At 35.3% G+C, this 14879-nt stretch overlaps 1 protein-coding gene across 2 annotated transcripts in view; it reads left to right on the top strand.

Annotated features, from left to right (window-relative positions):
• Window positions 1-14179, top strand: part of CGRRF1 (cell growth regulator with ring finger domain 1) — a 29204-nt gene extending 15025 nt beyond the window's left edge. For both annotated transcript variants that reach the window (XM_006064863.4, XM_025295493.3), the window contains exons 2-6: window positions 2752-2891; window positions 5827-6004; window positions 6161-6308; window positions 12350-12457; window positions 12681-14179. In XM_006064863.4, the coding sequence (XP_006064925.2) occupies window positions 2752-2891; window positions 5827-6004; window positions 6161-6308; window positions 12350-12457; window positions 12681-13001 (895 nt within the window). In that variant the 3' untranslated portion in view covers window positions 13002-14179. The remainder of the gene's footprint in view (window positions 1-2751; window positions 2892-5826; window positions 6005-6160; window positions 6309-12349; window positions 12458-12680) is intronic.
• The last annotated feature ends 700 nt before the right edge of the window (window positions 14180-14879 follow it).

The following is a 14879-nucleotide window of genomic DNA, read 5'->3' as shown; positions in this document are numbered from 1 at the left end:
GTTAAGGATTTTTGTATTTATGTTCCTGAGAGATATTTGTTTGCAGTTTTCTTGTGTTGTCTCTTCCCTTCCTCTGCAGACTTCAGTTACGTGTATATTAGATTGCTTGAACTTGTCCCTCAGCTTGCTGATGTTTTGGTTTTTTGTTCAGCCTTTTTTCCTTTGTGTTTCATATTGGATACCTTCTGTTGCTATATCTTCAAATTTACTAATCTTTTGTCCTGTGATATCTGTGGTTGTTGTTTAGTCCCTAAGCTGTGTCTGACTCTTGTGACCCCAGGGACTGTAGGCTGCCAGGCTCCTTTGTCCATGGGATTTCCCAGGCAAGAATACTGGAGTGGGTTGCCATTTCCTTCTCTCGGTGTCTTCCTGAACCAGGGATCGAACCTGTGTCTTTTGCATTGGCAGGTGGATTCTTTACCACTGAACCTGGGGTGTCTACTGCTAATCCCATCCAGTGTATTTTTCATTTTCAAAGATGGATTGGAGTCTTTTCTGTTTCATCCTCGTCTCTATACTGTAGCACAATCTTTATTTATTTTCTTGACACATGGAGTATGGTTATAACAATTATTTTGATACCCTTGTCTACTCATCCTAATATCTGTCCCATCCCTGGGATCTATTTATACTAATCCCAGTATCTATCCCATCCCTGGGATCTATTTATACTAATCCCAGTATCTATCCCATCCTTGGGATCTATTCATTAGTTTCTCTGCTCATTCTGGGTCATATTTTCCTGCTTCTTTGCATGCCTGTGAAGTTTTATTAGATGCTAAACATTGCAAATTTTACCTTAGTGGGTGTTGGATATTTTGTATTCATATAAATATTCTTGAACTTTGTTTTGGGATTTAGTTAACTTACCTGGAATGCTTTGATCTGTTAGAGACTTGCTTTTTAGCTCTTTAAGGCAGAAATAGAACAGTCTTATCCAACGTTCTATAAAATTAAAATCATCTCTAGTGAAAATTTTATTCCATTTGTTAATTTTACTGGCTTTGTCTTAGCATTTGAGTTATGATTTTGAAATTTTAGTTTGCAGCCTGGATTTTAGTGGAAGTCCCCTGTCCCCTTCCTTTGTCCTCATCCTTGCTGTTTAACCAGATTCCTAGACCCCCTCAGGAAGGACTAGGTCTTACAATGACAATTCTGTTCCATATTGATATTGCCCTAACCCAGTTCCTGGATTCAAGGTGTGAACCTGGCTCTGGCCTTTGTCTTGAGTGGACAACCTGCAAGGCCCTTTATCTGTGAGAAGGCTTAGTTGCCACTGCCTGCTGCCAGACTCAGAACATATCAAACCATGGTATCAGTCTTACTGATTATTTTATTACTGTTTTTCTTTTCAGATCCATAAAGATCCATCTTTTAACTCAGCTATGATTCTTTTTTTATTAAAACTTATTAACATTTTCAAACATACAGAAAACTTAAAAGAATACGTAGTGAACACACATATATCCATCACTTAGGTTCTACAATCAACATTTTATTATAATGTCTTTATTACATATGTATCTATCCATCCATTCCTCTATCTACCCATCAGTTCATGTTAATTTCTTGAAACTTCAAAGCAAGTTTGTACTCTTCATCTATAAGTATTAAAGCATTGCATATTGCTATCTCGAGTTGAATATTTGTTTTTGTTTGTAGTTCTTTTATTTTCTTTTGCAGTAATATTTATATACAGTGAAATGTACAAATCTTAAATGTTGTCAAACATATGTATGCAACTCAAACCTCAACCAAGATATATGACATTACCATCACCAGATAAAGTTTGCTCACACCCTTTCCCAGTCAGTTCATACTCCTACCCCCTGGAAGAAACCATTGTTCTGTTCTTTATTTCTACCATAAATTAGTTTTTCCTACTGTAGGCTTTCCTATTATGGAATCATAGAGCATGCACTTTTTTATGTAAGGCTTCTCCAGCACAGTATGTTGTTTTTGAGAATTATCCACATGGTTGTTTCCTTTTCATTGTTGCGTGGTAGTATTGCTTTGTTTAAACAGTGACTAAACCACGATTTGTTTACTCATTTCAATGGGCTCCTTTTGATTTTTCTTTTTCTTAATATGTCATTGCTAAGTGTTTGGAGAGAAAACAGTGTATTAAAGTAACTGTGCTACTAAAGTCCCCTGGTTTAACTAATGTGTTTTCATTTTTAGTTGTTTTGTTTAAACTGAGTAAATTTATCTTCTTTCTACCATTATAAGGAATGGAATTTATGCATTCCATTTTCCCTCTAAGTTTGTTCTTTATCACATTTTTACATGAAATTTAAAAGTAGAGAATATGTTATATTAATGAAGGGCTATATTTAGTGTTTAAAATTCTTTTGTCCCTTAAATAATATCAAATAGCTACATATTAAATATATATTTACTTTTTATATCATTTAGAAGTTCAGTAATTCTATCATGTTTTTGCTATTGTATTAGGCACATTTTGGTTATAATCATGGAACTCCTTTGTAATCAACAATAATTAACAATAGAAATCTTTGTTTTCAAGAGTATGTTGATTCAGCCAGGTGAACAATATATTCCAAATCTATGGGATATCTAATCTCTCTTAATTTTGGATTTCTTCTTCAATATAATGTAAATTTTCTGACACTTAGGTTAAAAGGAGTAACTAACAAAATACAAAATACAAAATACAAAATACTTTACATATCACAGAAAGTTTCAGTATTTGTTAAAGTTATGCTTTATTTTGTTTTTACCTTTCTTCAGGTTTGGTTGGGATGTTCCAGTAATTCTGAGAAATTCAGAAGAGACCCAGTTCAACACAAGAGTTTTCAAAAAGCAAATGAGACAAGTCAAGAATCCTTTTGGCTTAGAGATCACCAATCCATCTTCAGCTTCAATTACAAGTTGGTGGCTATTTTCCAAAGATTTTTCTCTCTTTCTCTGACCCTTTCTTAGCCCTTTAATTTTCTTTCTCTATTGCTTTCTCTTCCTCAGACCCAGTAAACATTTGTTGAGCACCTGTTCTGTTCTAGGAGCTATGCTGCATACCTGAGACACAACGACTAGTAATTCACAAATCTTGCTCGTAAGGAGCTTATCAACTAGTAAATAAAGGCATTTATATGAGAAGAATAAAGTGTCACAGGAGTTAATAAGGGAAGTCTTATTAGGATGCTATGCCATTTTCATTGGTCTTCAGTGTGGAGAGAAAAGCAAAGCAATGTAGTAGAAGTAGAGTTAATTAACATTGCTACCCTCCTGAAGAACAACCATCATTCATCTGAAATTCTGGTATTTTGATATTAAATGGTAACAATACATGGTAGTTATTTGTTTCTGTACTTGGGAAGGTAAGTTGTCTGCAAGATTATCTAGGAAAGTGAAGTGAAGTAGCTCAGTCGTGTCCGCCTTTTTGCGACCCCCGTGGACTATAGCCTACCAGGCTCCTCTGTCCATGGAATTCTCCAGGCAAGGATACTGGAGTGGGTTGCCATTTCCTTCTCCAGGGATCTTCCCGACCCAGGGATCAAACCCAGGTCTCCCACATTGCAGGCAGACGCCTTACCGTCTGAGCCACCAGGGAAGCCCATTATCTAGGAAACACTGGAGTAAAAGAAAGAAAGGGTTAAGTTTTGGGAGGTGTATGCAGGAAAAGCTTCTTAAAGAGAAATGTCCTGTCTGTCTCTTATTTTTCTTTTCTTCCCATACCCACTCTTTCTTTTTTTTTTTTTTTTAGAGTAGAGTCTTGAGATAAGTAGGTGTTTATTTTGGGAGGTTGGAAGAACTTCTAGGTAGAAGGAGAAGCATGAGCACAGCACTGAGATATAAACAGAAAAATACATTAGAGAATCAGTAAGTAGTTTGTTGGGCTTCCTTGGTGGCTCAGACTGTAAAGAATCTGCCTGCAGTGCGGGAGACCTGGGTTCAATCCCTGGGTTGGGAAGGTCCCCTGGAGAAGAGAATGTCAACCCACTCCAGTATTCTTGCCTGGAGAATTCCATGGACAGAGGAGCCTGGCTGGCTACAGTCCATGGAGTCACAAAGAGTCGGTAGTATATACAGATATTATGATATGACTCAATTCTTTTTTAAGACTCATAGTACTTCATTATAAAGTGTTCCATATTTTATTCATTTAATCTATTTTGATATTTGTGTGGCTTTCAGCATTTTGATATAACCAGAGCTCTAAACATACATCTTTTCACATTTTTGCTAGTAATATATTAAGAAATTCTTTTCTAGGTTCCGTTTTTTCTTTTTTCTACTTTTTTTTTAATATGCCTTTTCTGTTTTTTCTTCTCCTATCTACTTCCAGATTTTTTATCTTGTTTCATGTAGTGTGGTTCTTAGGTGAAACAGAGGAAAGTATGTGTGATTTTAATATATGTATGTAATTTGTATTAATGGAATGTTTTTCTTCAGCTACTTAATAGCTAGTTGAAAAACATAGCTAATTGAATTTTCTATTCTTGAATTAATACCTGTGATATTTGGAATTATATAAAAATTTGAAATCAAATTCTGTTCCAATTACCTATGTGAAATTCCTGCCAATTAAGATTTTTGCTTTAAAAAAAAAAGATTTTTGCTTAACATTGCTGCTACTGTACATATTCAGAATCTGAACCTCTGTATACATACTACTAAACTGAGAAGAAAAGTGAAAAACTCAGTCAGTTTTTGATGTCCCCTAGAGCATCTGCTTGTGTCTATGTAGCTCCTTCCCCAAGGAGATCACCCTTTAAGAAGTAGATAATACATCAATAAAAATTCCTATTTGTAAACAACAGAAATGATTCCAATAAAAGGACATTGAATAGTTTACAGAATTGCCAGTAGATTTGGAGAGCCAGAATCAGATACCAAAGCTGTTCAGCCAGGAACAAGGACCAAAACCATGCCCTTTGGCTCTGGTAAGTATGCCATGGCCACTGAGCACTAGACCTTGCAGCTTGCAGTGTCAACAGTATGAGAAGTGAATGTTGCTGCCCTTGAACTTGATATTGCTACAACTGCCATAGGCAAGGGGAAAAAAGTCATACAGCTGGCATACAGTCCTATGTAAGTGTTAATAGGTAAAACTACATAAGATAATTGTATGTGCATAAAGCAATTACTCTCCAATAAAAAAATTTTCATTTAGAAAAGATAATTGTATGTTCACTTATAACTTATATATCTACATAATCAGGTTTACTTAAATTATAATATCTTTTATTATGCTGAAAGCAAATGAATGAGGGCATCACTGTCAACCCCTCCATGTTTTGGAATCTCCACTCTTTCCTCATATTTTGCATATTACATGGGACATTGACTGGATGACAAGAGTATATTAGTGTTGTCACTGAGTATGTTCATATTAATACGTCTCAATTTCTTTTTAATGTTTTGTCTATTCTACTGATCATCTTGTGGCCCCCGTGGGTTGTACACCTGCACTTTGGGAGACAGCTCTATTGGTTCTTGTAGTGAGGATTATATATGCTGTTAGAGCAGTAGGTTATCAATAGTGAACTGTATTTCAGTCTTTTAAATCTGTGTGGGCAGAGTCTTGAAGTCACCAAAAAAATATTACAACTTCCAAGGCTAAGTAAGAAATAATGTAACAATTTACTGAGAACGCTTCAAAACTGTGTAGACATTGAAGTTTTTATATCTTTTGTTTCAGAGACCATTTCCTTCATTTATAGACACATACCCTTTAATGAGTCCCTTTAACTGCCATCAGCCTGGCCAGCATCCAAAAGGAAGCTTTTGTTACTCACTGTGTATAATTGTAATAGAAATTATATTAGGTAATTTTCTTCTCTTTGTCTCGTTTGTTTTCTACAGCTGGCATAACTTTGACAACAGATTGCCTTGAAGATAGCCTCCTTACATGCTACTGGGGGTGCAGTGTTCAAAAATTATATGAAGCTCTGCAGAAGCACTTTTATTGCTTCCGAATAAGCACTCCACGAGCATTAGAAGATGCTCTGTATAGTGAATATCTCTATCAAGAGCAGTATTTGTATCCTTTTATTTGATACATCCATTAGCACATGAAAATTTTAGACTTGAGACTTTCTGTGAATAAAATTGCGTTGCTAAGTTATCATTTACTCCTTTTGGTATATCGTTGTATTCTTTGGTTATAGTGGCAATTTACCTTTACATCTTCAAAAAGTATTAAAAAGGACAGCAAAGAAGAAATATATTGCCAGTTACCAAGAGATGCTAAAATCGAAGACTTTGGCACAGTGCCGAGATCTCGCTATCCTTTGGTAGCGCTATTGACCCTAGCTGATAAGGATGACCGAGAAATTTATGACATTGTAAGTAATTTTAAAATTCTGGAAGCATTACTTTTAAGTGATTTGATTGATGGGTTTTAATTATTTGGTGAGATAGAAAAAGATTTATTTTAATTTCTGTGGCCTGGACACACTTTTCTTGGAAAATGAATGTATGGGAAGTACTCCTGTAAGAGTTTTTTTATGTGTATTGCTTCTTCAGAGTGTGATTTGTGGTTTCCCATATGGGTTGCAGGAATATGATTATATTTAGAAAATAAAAGACAGAGTTGAATTATGTTAATTTCCTCATTCTGTATTCTGTGGTATTTGCCACATAGAAGAAGGCTGTTAGGGAGCATGTTTATTCCTGGCATTTTTAGCACCGGATAAATAACTACTGTAATAATCTGAAGCGCTCGATTTTAAGACAGTGTCCACTCTTTTCTTTGCGTGCTTGCAGTCATCTTGTTTCCATCACAGCCCCTGTTGCACCTACATCTTATATGTCTTTGGTCCCTATATTTTCAGTAATTATTGTAATCTTCTTTTTTCATTATGTGCTATTTCTTTAGTCCAGTAGTTTATCCCAATTGGAAGATAAAAGCATGTTAGAGATCTAAAAGGCCCTGAGCCTGTCATTCCTTTAAGTGCATTAGAAGCTTGTGCATGAAAATAAACTTTTGGTAAAATCTTATCATGATGAGAATGCCTTTATAACCAATTTGCTACTTTTCAGAAGTGCTTGAAAATATTGATTAATACAGATATGGTAACATTTTTATGACACTTTGTAACATACAAAGTATATTTGCGACCAGTAACTTATTTATTCCTTCCAACAACCTTGTATGTTAGGGCAAATATCCTTCTTATAAACACTAAGAGTTTGAAGAAAAATCCCAGCCATTCACGAAATAAGAGATGGAACCAGGGCTTGATTTTGAGCCTTTGTAGTCCTGTGCCAGCATCCTTTGTTTTAACAGGATTGTCTCCATGAAACAAGCATAGATTGAGCTTTGAAAGGTACAGACCCTAACTGGGAGGTGTAGACCCTGCTCAGTGTAGTTATGCCTCTGTAGTTTTTTTTGAAGGGGGATGTTAATTTGAAGTTCCACTGAGCTGAAGTCAGTTTGTTTTTTCCAAATAGAAGTCATACTAACTTTTTGTTTATTTCCAGGACCTAACAGTACCTAGAACTCAATGGGTACTCAGTAAATTTGTTAAGTGGAAGAAAAAAAAAGTCATACCAAACAATGTTAGCGAGCCACTTACAGCCCCACAGCTAAGCTCCTGGATAGTCTACAGGAGAGCTCTTGTCTCTGTCTTCCTTCGCGCTCCTGTGGCCCTCCTGTCTTTTCCACTGAAGGAAATAAGATGTGCTGAGTTGGGCGCTTCGTATTTCCAGCCTTTCCATCCTTTACCCCGCCTACCTGGGCAAGATAGCCCTTCTCTCTCCATCATGTCCCCCCGCCCCCCATCTCTTCTAGGTTAAGGTTAAGTCACTTCAGTCGTGTTCGACTCTGTGCGACCCCACAGACGGCAGCCCATCAGGCTCCCCTGTCCCTGGGATTCTCCAGGCAAGAACACTGGAGTGGGTTGCCATTTCCTTCTCCAATGCATTAAAGTGAAAAGTGAAAGTGAAGTCGCTCAGTCATGTCCGACTCTTCGCGACCCCATGGACTGCAGCCTACCAGGCTCCTCCATCCATGGGATTTTCCAGGCAAGAGTAACCAAAAGGTCTTTATAATTTGGCAGCAACTGAAAGCTACTACAGGTTTTAGAGAGTAGTTTATTAAAAGTTGAGAAAATAGAGGCAGGGGTCTCTTGAATAATCTGGATGCAGAATCACTGGAACTATGAAGGTGTGTAAAGATATGAGGCCCGATTTCAGTCCAAACAGAGAGGGTCACACCTGTCACCTTCTTCTCAGCCTCCCCTGTGGTTCCTTTCCCCCTCACTGCTGCTGCTCTTTGTCAGCTTGAATTCTCAAACTCTTCCTTATTTTCTAACTTTTCTCCTCCATCTAAACAGAGGAGTGTGTGTGTGTGTGTGTGTGGTAAAATACATAGAACATAAAACTGACCATTTCAACCACTTTAAAGTTCAGTGGCATTGTAAATGGGGAAAGATTTGCTCTCACACCCCTGATCCAACTGGAGTGAAGTCTCCTGGCCCAGCAGTGCTTGGGGGAGGCTTATTCCCACAGGGCAGCTGGGTACCTGGCTCTACGGATCAGCCATCCTGTTCTCTCTTTCTTTATACCTCCCTGCCTGGGTCCTTCTCTGGATCTTCTGTTCTTATCAGCCTGCTCCCTCCTTTCCTTCCTGTTAATCCTAGCTTCTCCATCTCTCAGATAGGGCCTAATATCGGAACTAAAGTCTTTTAGTGTATTTTGTAGTCATGTTCTCTGTTAATTTTAAAAGCAAACTGGGCATTTGGCTTTTCAATATTTTATCTGGAGTCAGAGATTCTAAATCTAAAAAAATAAAATTAAACTCTCTCATTCCTATTGTAACTCTTATTGTAAATTACATTCAGATCCTGTAGTTAGGAACTAGTTTGTTATTTTAGCTAGATAAGGAAAGTGAAGACTGTCATTGCAAGATTTTGACTTAAATTTTTTTTCACTTTTACTAAATTATGCTAGTTTCTGTTTTGTATTACTCAAATAATGTATGTTTGTGGAAGGAAATAGAAAATATAGTAGGCCAAAAGGAAAAAAAGGAAAATCACTGGTATTCTGTCACACAAAGACAGTAGCTGTATTTGTCTATATCTTTCTAGACCTTTATATATGTAATGTCGAGACAAAAATGGGATCAAATTGTCCATTTTATTTTGGGGTCAGCTTTCATTTAATAATATGTTGTATACATTTTTCCATATCAAAGGTATATCTACAACTACCTATATATTCATAACTAGCATGATAGTAGCTTCAGAGGCTTTTGATGTTAAATTAAATGGCAGGATTGTTAGTAATAGGTGATAGCATTACTGTGTCTACCAAAATACAATCCTGTTATTTTGATATAGTATTAAAAGTCTCTAAAGTCATTGCCAAATTAATATATCCTTATGAGGCTGTAAAGAATATTGTATGTTTACAGCCATTGTTTTTTAAACTTTCTATATGCATATAATTTCAGAAACTCGCCAAAATAAAAATGTAAAAGAACACCCATATTACCCTTTACCCAGATCTAATTGTTAACATTTGCCCCATTTTCATTATTTGCCCATATGTAAATGTATATATGGGCTTCCGTGGTGGCTCAGTGGTAAAGCATCCACCTGCCAATGCAGGAGATGCAGGTTTGATCCCTGGGTTGGGAACATCTGCTGGAGAAGGAAATGGCAACCCACTCCAATATTCTTGCCTGGGAAGTCCCATGATCAGAGGAGCCTGACGGGTTAGAGTCCATAAGGTTGCAGAATAGTCAGACATGACTTGGTGGCTAAAAACAACAACAAACAACATGCATGTGTATGTATATATATATTTTAATGAATTGAGAATAAGTTGTATACATGATGATTCTTTACATCCAAGTACTTCAGTGTGTATTTCCTAATAATAGGTGTCTTCTCTTAAGTAACTATGATGTAGTTATCTACTTTATAAATCTAACACTGGTACAATATTTTATCCCATCTATTACCTGCATTCCAATTTGTCAGCCTAACAGTATTGTTTACAACATGTCTTTTCCCTCCAGTACATACTGTAGTTTAGTCAGAAATTATATTTGTCATGTATTTTTAACCTCCTTTAACCTGAAACATTTCCATAGCTTTTTTTTTTTGTCTTTTATGACATTAGCATTTTTGAGGATTACAGTCACATGCACACACTGTTTTTGTAAAATAGGACATTCCTTATTTTGTCTGATGTTTCATCATGATTAGATTGAAGTTAAGCATTTTCAGCCAGTGTACCAGGCAGGTGAGAGTGTTTGATTTTCAGGGCATCGCCTATAGAAGAATAGGAGGTTCTTTTCCCTCATTGGCAATGTTAATTTTTATCTCAGTCAAGGTATTATCTAATTTCCCATCGTTTCCTTTTTTTTTTTTCTCCCTCCCTTGCAAATAATAGGCAGTGTGTGAAAAGGCACTTTAAGACCATACAAATATCTTGTTCTTTATCAAAATCTCCCCTTGGATTTAATATCCATTAATGATTCTTATCAGAGTTCATCTTTACCATGATGATTGCAAAATGATTATTTTCCAACTTCAGCCCTGCATTCAGCCCTCTGCCTTCTATTACAAGTAAGAGACCTCTGATTAATCTCTTTAATTATCTATTTGTTATCTCACAGCTTCATAAATTCCTTTTCCTCCCAGTGGTTTATAATTCATTACTGAATTTGATTATTTAAGTCCTCAAACTACCCTTTCCTTATTTCCTGCCCCAAACTGAGGATTTATCGTCAAAAACAGTGTCCATAAATTCCTCGGATTAGTTCTCTCAAAAGTAAAAAACCTACGTAAAGAGATATAACTCAGATGATGCTTTCATCCCCAAATTCATTGTTTTCTGGCTTATCCTTCCTATGTTTCTTATTCTAAAGGTAAGAAAATACAGATATCTATCTATTCTCATTTTCCCTTCTTTCTTATACAAAAAGTAGGAAACACTTTATACTATGCATGTTCTCACTTTTTTTACTTTATATCTCCTGGAAATCACTCCAGATCAGTTCATAGAGATCTTCCTCATTTTTTTTTTAAACAGCTGCCTAGCACTCTATTGTATGTAGGGTATACATGCATTAATGCCATAGTTATTCAACCAGTCTCCTGTGGTTGGACATTCAGGTGGTTTCCAGTATTCTGTAATAACAATCTTGCACTGGATAACTTGTGTGTCGGTAGTTTAATACTGGTGAGGTTATATGGTTAAAGGTTAAGTAAATGTGGTTCGTTTTGTTACCTACTGCTAAATTCCCCTCAGTTGGAGTTGTTCCTTTGGAATTGTATTTTTTTTTTTTTAACACATTTCCTCCAGCAGTATATGAGAGTGATGGTTTCTCCATAGAGTGTACTGATAAGCTACTCAATTTTTGTTAATCTGATGAGCTAGAAATGATATTTCAGTGAAGTTTCAATTTGCATTTATCATATTATAAGTGAAATTGAACATCTATTCATATGGCTAAGGACCATGTTTTATCTTTCCGTAAATTATCTGTTCATGTCTTTGCCCCATTTCTGTATAGAATTTTTATTCACTTTTTCTTCGATTTTTTAAAAGTTCTTTATAAGTTAAGGATATTAACTTATGTCTGTGATATACATTGTGAATATGTATTTCAACTTGTCGTATGTCCTTTGACTTTACTTATAGTGTTTCTTGTCATGCAAATTTTACCTTATTATGTAGTTATATTTGTCATATTTATCTGCCTCTAGGTTGGAGTCATAGAAAATCTTTTTCTACACTGAAACTAAAAAGAAATTCATGTTTTTTTTGTAGTACTTGTATAGTTTTATTTTTCACAATTATGAGTCTAATTTTGTTTTCCCAAACAGCTCTCCAGTTGCCCCAGTACTTTTTATTATTACAAAGACTCTCTTTGTTTAGTTATTTGAAATGTAACCTTTATATTTGCATATAAGGTTAAGTCTGTTTGTGGACTGTTTATTCTGTTCCATCCAGCTATCTATTCATGTACCAGTACCACACTGTTTTAATTTTAGAGGCTTTGTAGTGTGCTTTAAAATTTTAGAGGCTTTGTAGTATGTTTTAACATCTGACTGAACTTAGTCCCTCTCGTAGCTTTCTTTCCAGTGTTTTCCTAGCTCTTATGTTTTATTTTAATTGTAGAGTCAACTCATGTAGCTATATGAAAAACTAATTGCTCTTTTTGTTTGGATGACATTAAATTTGTGAATTTGAGGATAAGTAAAATAACTCTGGCAAAATATATATAACTGGGTTCTAGTGACTGATTTAAGGAAATTATTATAAGTTTTCTAATTTATCAACCTCATTTTTATTTGAGAAATATTTTTCACATATCTGTGAAATAATATAAGGAAATCACATACTGACTGGTGTTCAATTTCTGTTTTAGATTTCCATGGTGTCAGTAATTCATATTCCTGATAAGACTTATAAACTCTCCTGTAGGATATTATATCAATATTTACTCCTAGCTCAAGGTCAATTTCATGATCTTAAGGTAAGTTGTACCCTCGAGTCTTATTTTTGTCTTTTCTGTTTGCAGAGTTTCAGAGAATGACTATTATAAAGAGATAATATTTTCAGTTACTTATCATACAAGTTAACTTTTATTTGCTATTGGATTTGCTAGTTCATATGTTTTTAGCAGCTCTTATAACCCCTGTATTTAAAGCATAATTGTCATTTGTAATTATTTTTACATTTGTTTCTTTGATTTTCAGCAACTTTTCATGTCTGCAAATAATAATTCCACTCCCTCCAGCAATTCTTCTCCAGAAGAAAAAAACACAGACCGAAGTTTGCTAGAAAAGGCAGGACTATCTGAAAGTGAAGTGGAGCCTCCAGAAGAGAATAGCAAGGACTGTGTGGTTTGCCAGAATGGGACTGTGAACTGGGTGCTCTTGCCATGTAGACACACGTGCTTGTGTGATGGCTGTGTTAAGTATTTTCAGCAGTGCCCAATGTGTAGGCAATTCGTTCAGGAATCTTTTGCACTTTGCAGTCAAAAAGAGCAAGATAAAGACAAACTGAAAAGTCTCTGAGGATGTTGTAACAACTGAAAAGTACACTTCCCACTGAAGATGCAAACTGTATTCTTGGAATTAATCAGAACATGGAATCTACAGTGTTAACTGTCAGTGAAAACTCTATTTTAACTTCATATTTGTACGATACATGGATGGCGAAAATTAATTATTCCTTGCTGTTCAGTATGGCAAATACTGAAATTCCACTCTGTATCAATGCATAAAAACCCATTCAACCTCTTGTGAAGAACATAAACATTTGGCCTTTTATCAGCTAGAGGATTTCATGTAATATCAATTAGAAAAATTCTGAAAAGCAATCCACCTAAAATTTGAGGAAGTAAAAGTCTTAAGATTTCAGAATGTTTTTTCTTTCATGTAATCTGGAGTGCAATTGGGTAAAAGCTGAATTCTTCTTAAAATAATTGTATGTTTCTTAGTTTACAAAAGAGTTGGAAAGGACTTCTAACTTTAAATCCTTTCCTGAAATATCAGTTTTTATAAATATCCATCTGTTTTGGTTTCTCATTTTCCTTATAATCATAGTCACATAAACATATCTTAATTTTTAAATATAGCTTCTTAAATTATAAATGCAAGAAATAATTCTTGACTGTTCTCAGTGTATCATAGATTTAAATGATACTCATTTATAGGAAGCAGATATATAAAACATGGATAACAAAATTTCTTGGATAATTAAATTTATTGTCAAATATGATTAGATTAGCAGGATGTGACCTACTAGGGAAGATCTGTGAGACTCTCAATACCTTACCTTAGATTTCCTCCTGCATAAAGAATCCATCCAAAACTGGAGAGGTTTCAAAGCCAGAAAAATCACTAAAAGAAACAAACCATTTTTTTATTTTGTGTGTGTGTGTGTGTGTGTGTGTGTGTGTGTGTTTTAATGCCAGATTAACCCCATGTCCTTCTGAATAGTAAATCACTTTATTTATCCCATGTTACATCCTCTTAGGAGTTGAGGAACCTGGTAGTCAAAAAAAGCCCCATTCCCCACTTTTCCCAAGATGATTAAGAAGAATAAAGTAAATCAGAGCTTCCTGTTTCTTCAATGGAAATTACCTTTAATTCACTAAGAAATTATATCATGGCAAATAAACTGTGACATGCAGGGAGATTTCCAAGCCTTATTTTGTCTTGTTTGTATTAAAAATTATGCCTTATCTTTCTATCATTGTGTTTATATAATATTATTTTATTCCCATCAAATATAGCACCCTCAAAAAGATATTACTATTTCTTCATTTTATAAACCAAATCAAATTTCATCTGTATTCAATAACTAGGTAACAGATATCTTCTAGGGGCCAGATACCTTTTGGGAGTCTGAGCTACAAAGAATCAGACAAGGCTCCTGACCTCAAAATATCTGTCTCTAACAGAAGCATTGATGGCTTATTAGAAGAACATCCCTGACTTAGATGTTCCTAAAGCCCTGTTCTAAGCCTGGAACCCAGTGGTCAAAAGCTACAGTCCCTGTTGCAGTTGGCTAGCTGTATAGCAGTTCATCTGGGAACTTCACTTTGTATATCAATTGCAGGGGACTACTCAGGGGTCATTTTGACATCCTTATCCACCCTGCTTCCCTTTACAGGTCTATTTGTACCTCAACTGTCCTAGATACACGCTTACTTTCTCATCTTAGGTAGATTCCATCTGCAATCTTATGCTATTTTTCATAACTTTTTTTTATTGTAGTAAAATAGATATGACATAAAAGTTACCATTTTAACCATTCTTAAGTATATAGTTCAGTGGCATTAAGTACTTTCACACTGTTGTATGACCACCACCAGTTTCCATCTGCAGACATTTTCCATTATCCTAGACTGAAGCTCTGTATCCATCAAACAGTAACTCCTCATTCAT

Source organism: Bubalus bubalis, chromosome 11 (assembly GCF_019923935.1).
Source record: "Bubalus bubalis isolate 160015118507 breed Murrah chromosome 11, NDDB_SH_1, whole genome shotgun sequence".
In the NCBI taxonomy this organism is placed as follows: domain Eukaryota; kingdom Metazoa; phylum Chordata; class Mammalia; order Artiodactyla; family Bovidae; genus Bubalus; species Bubalus bubalis.
Note: the sequence above shows the minus strand (reverse complement) of the source record. Positions and strands in the feature narration are given on the sequence as shown.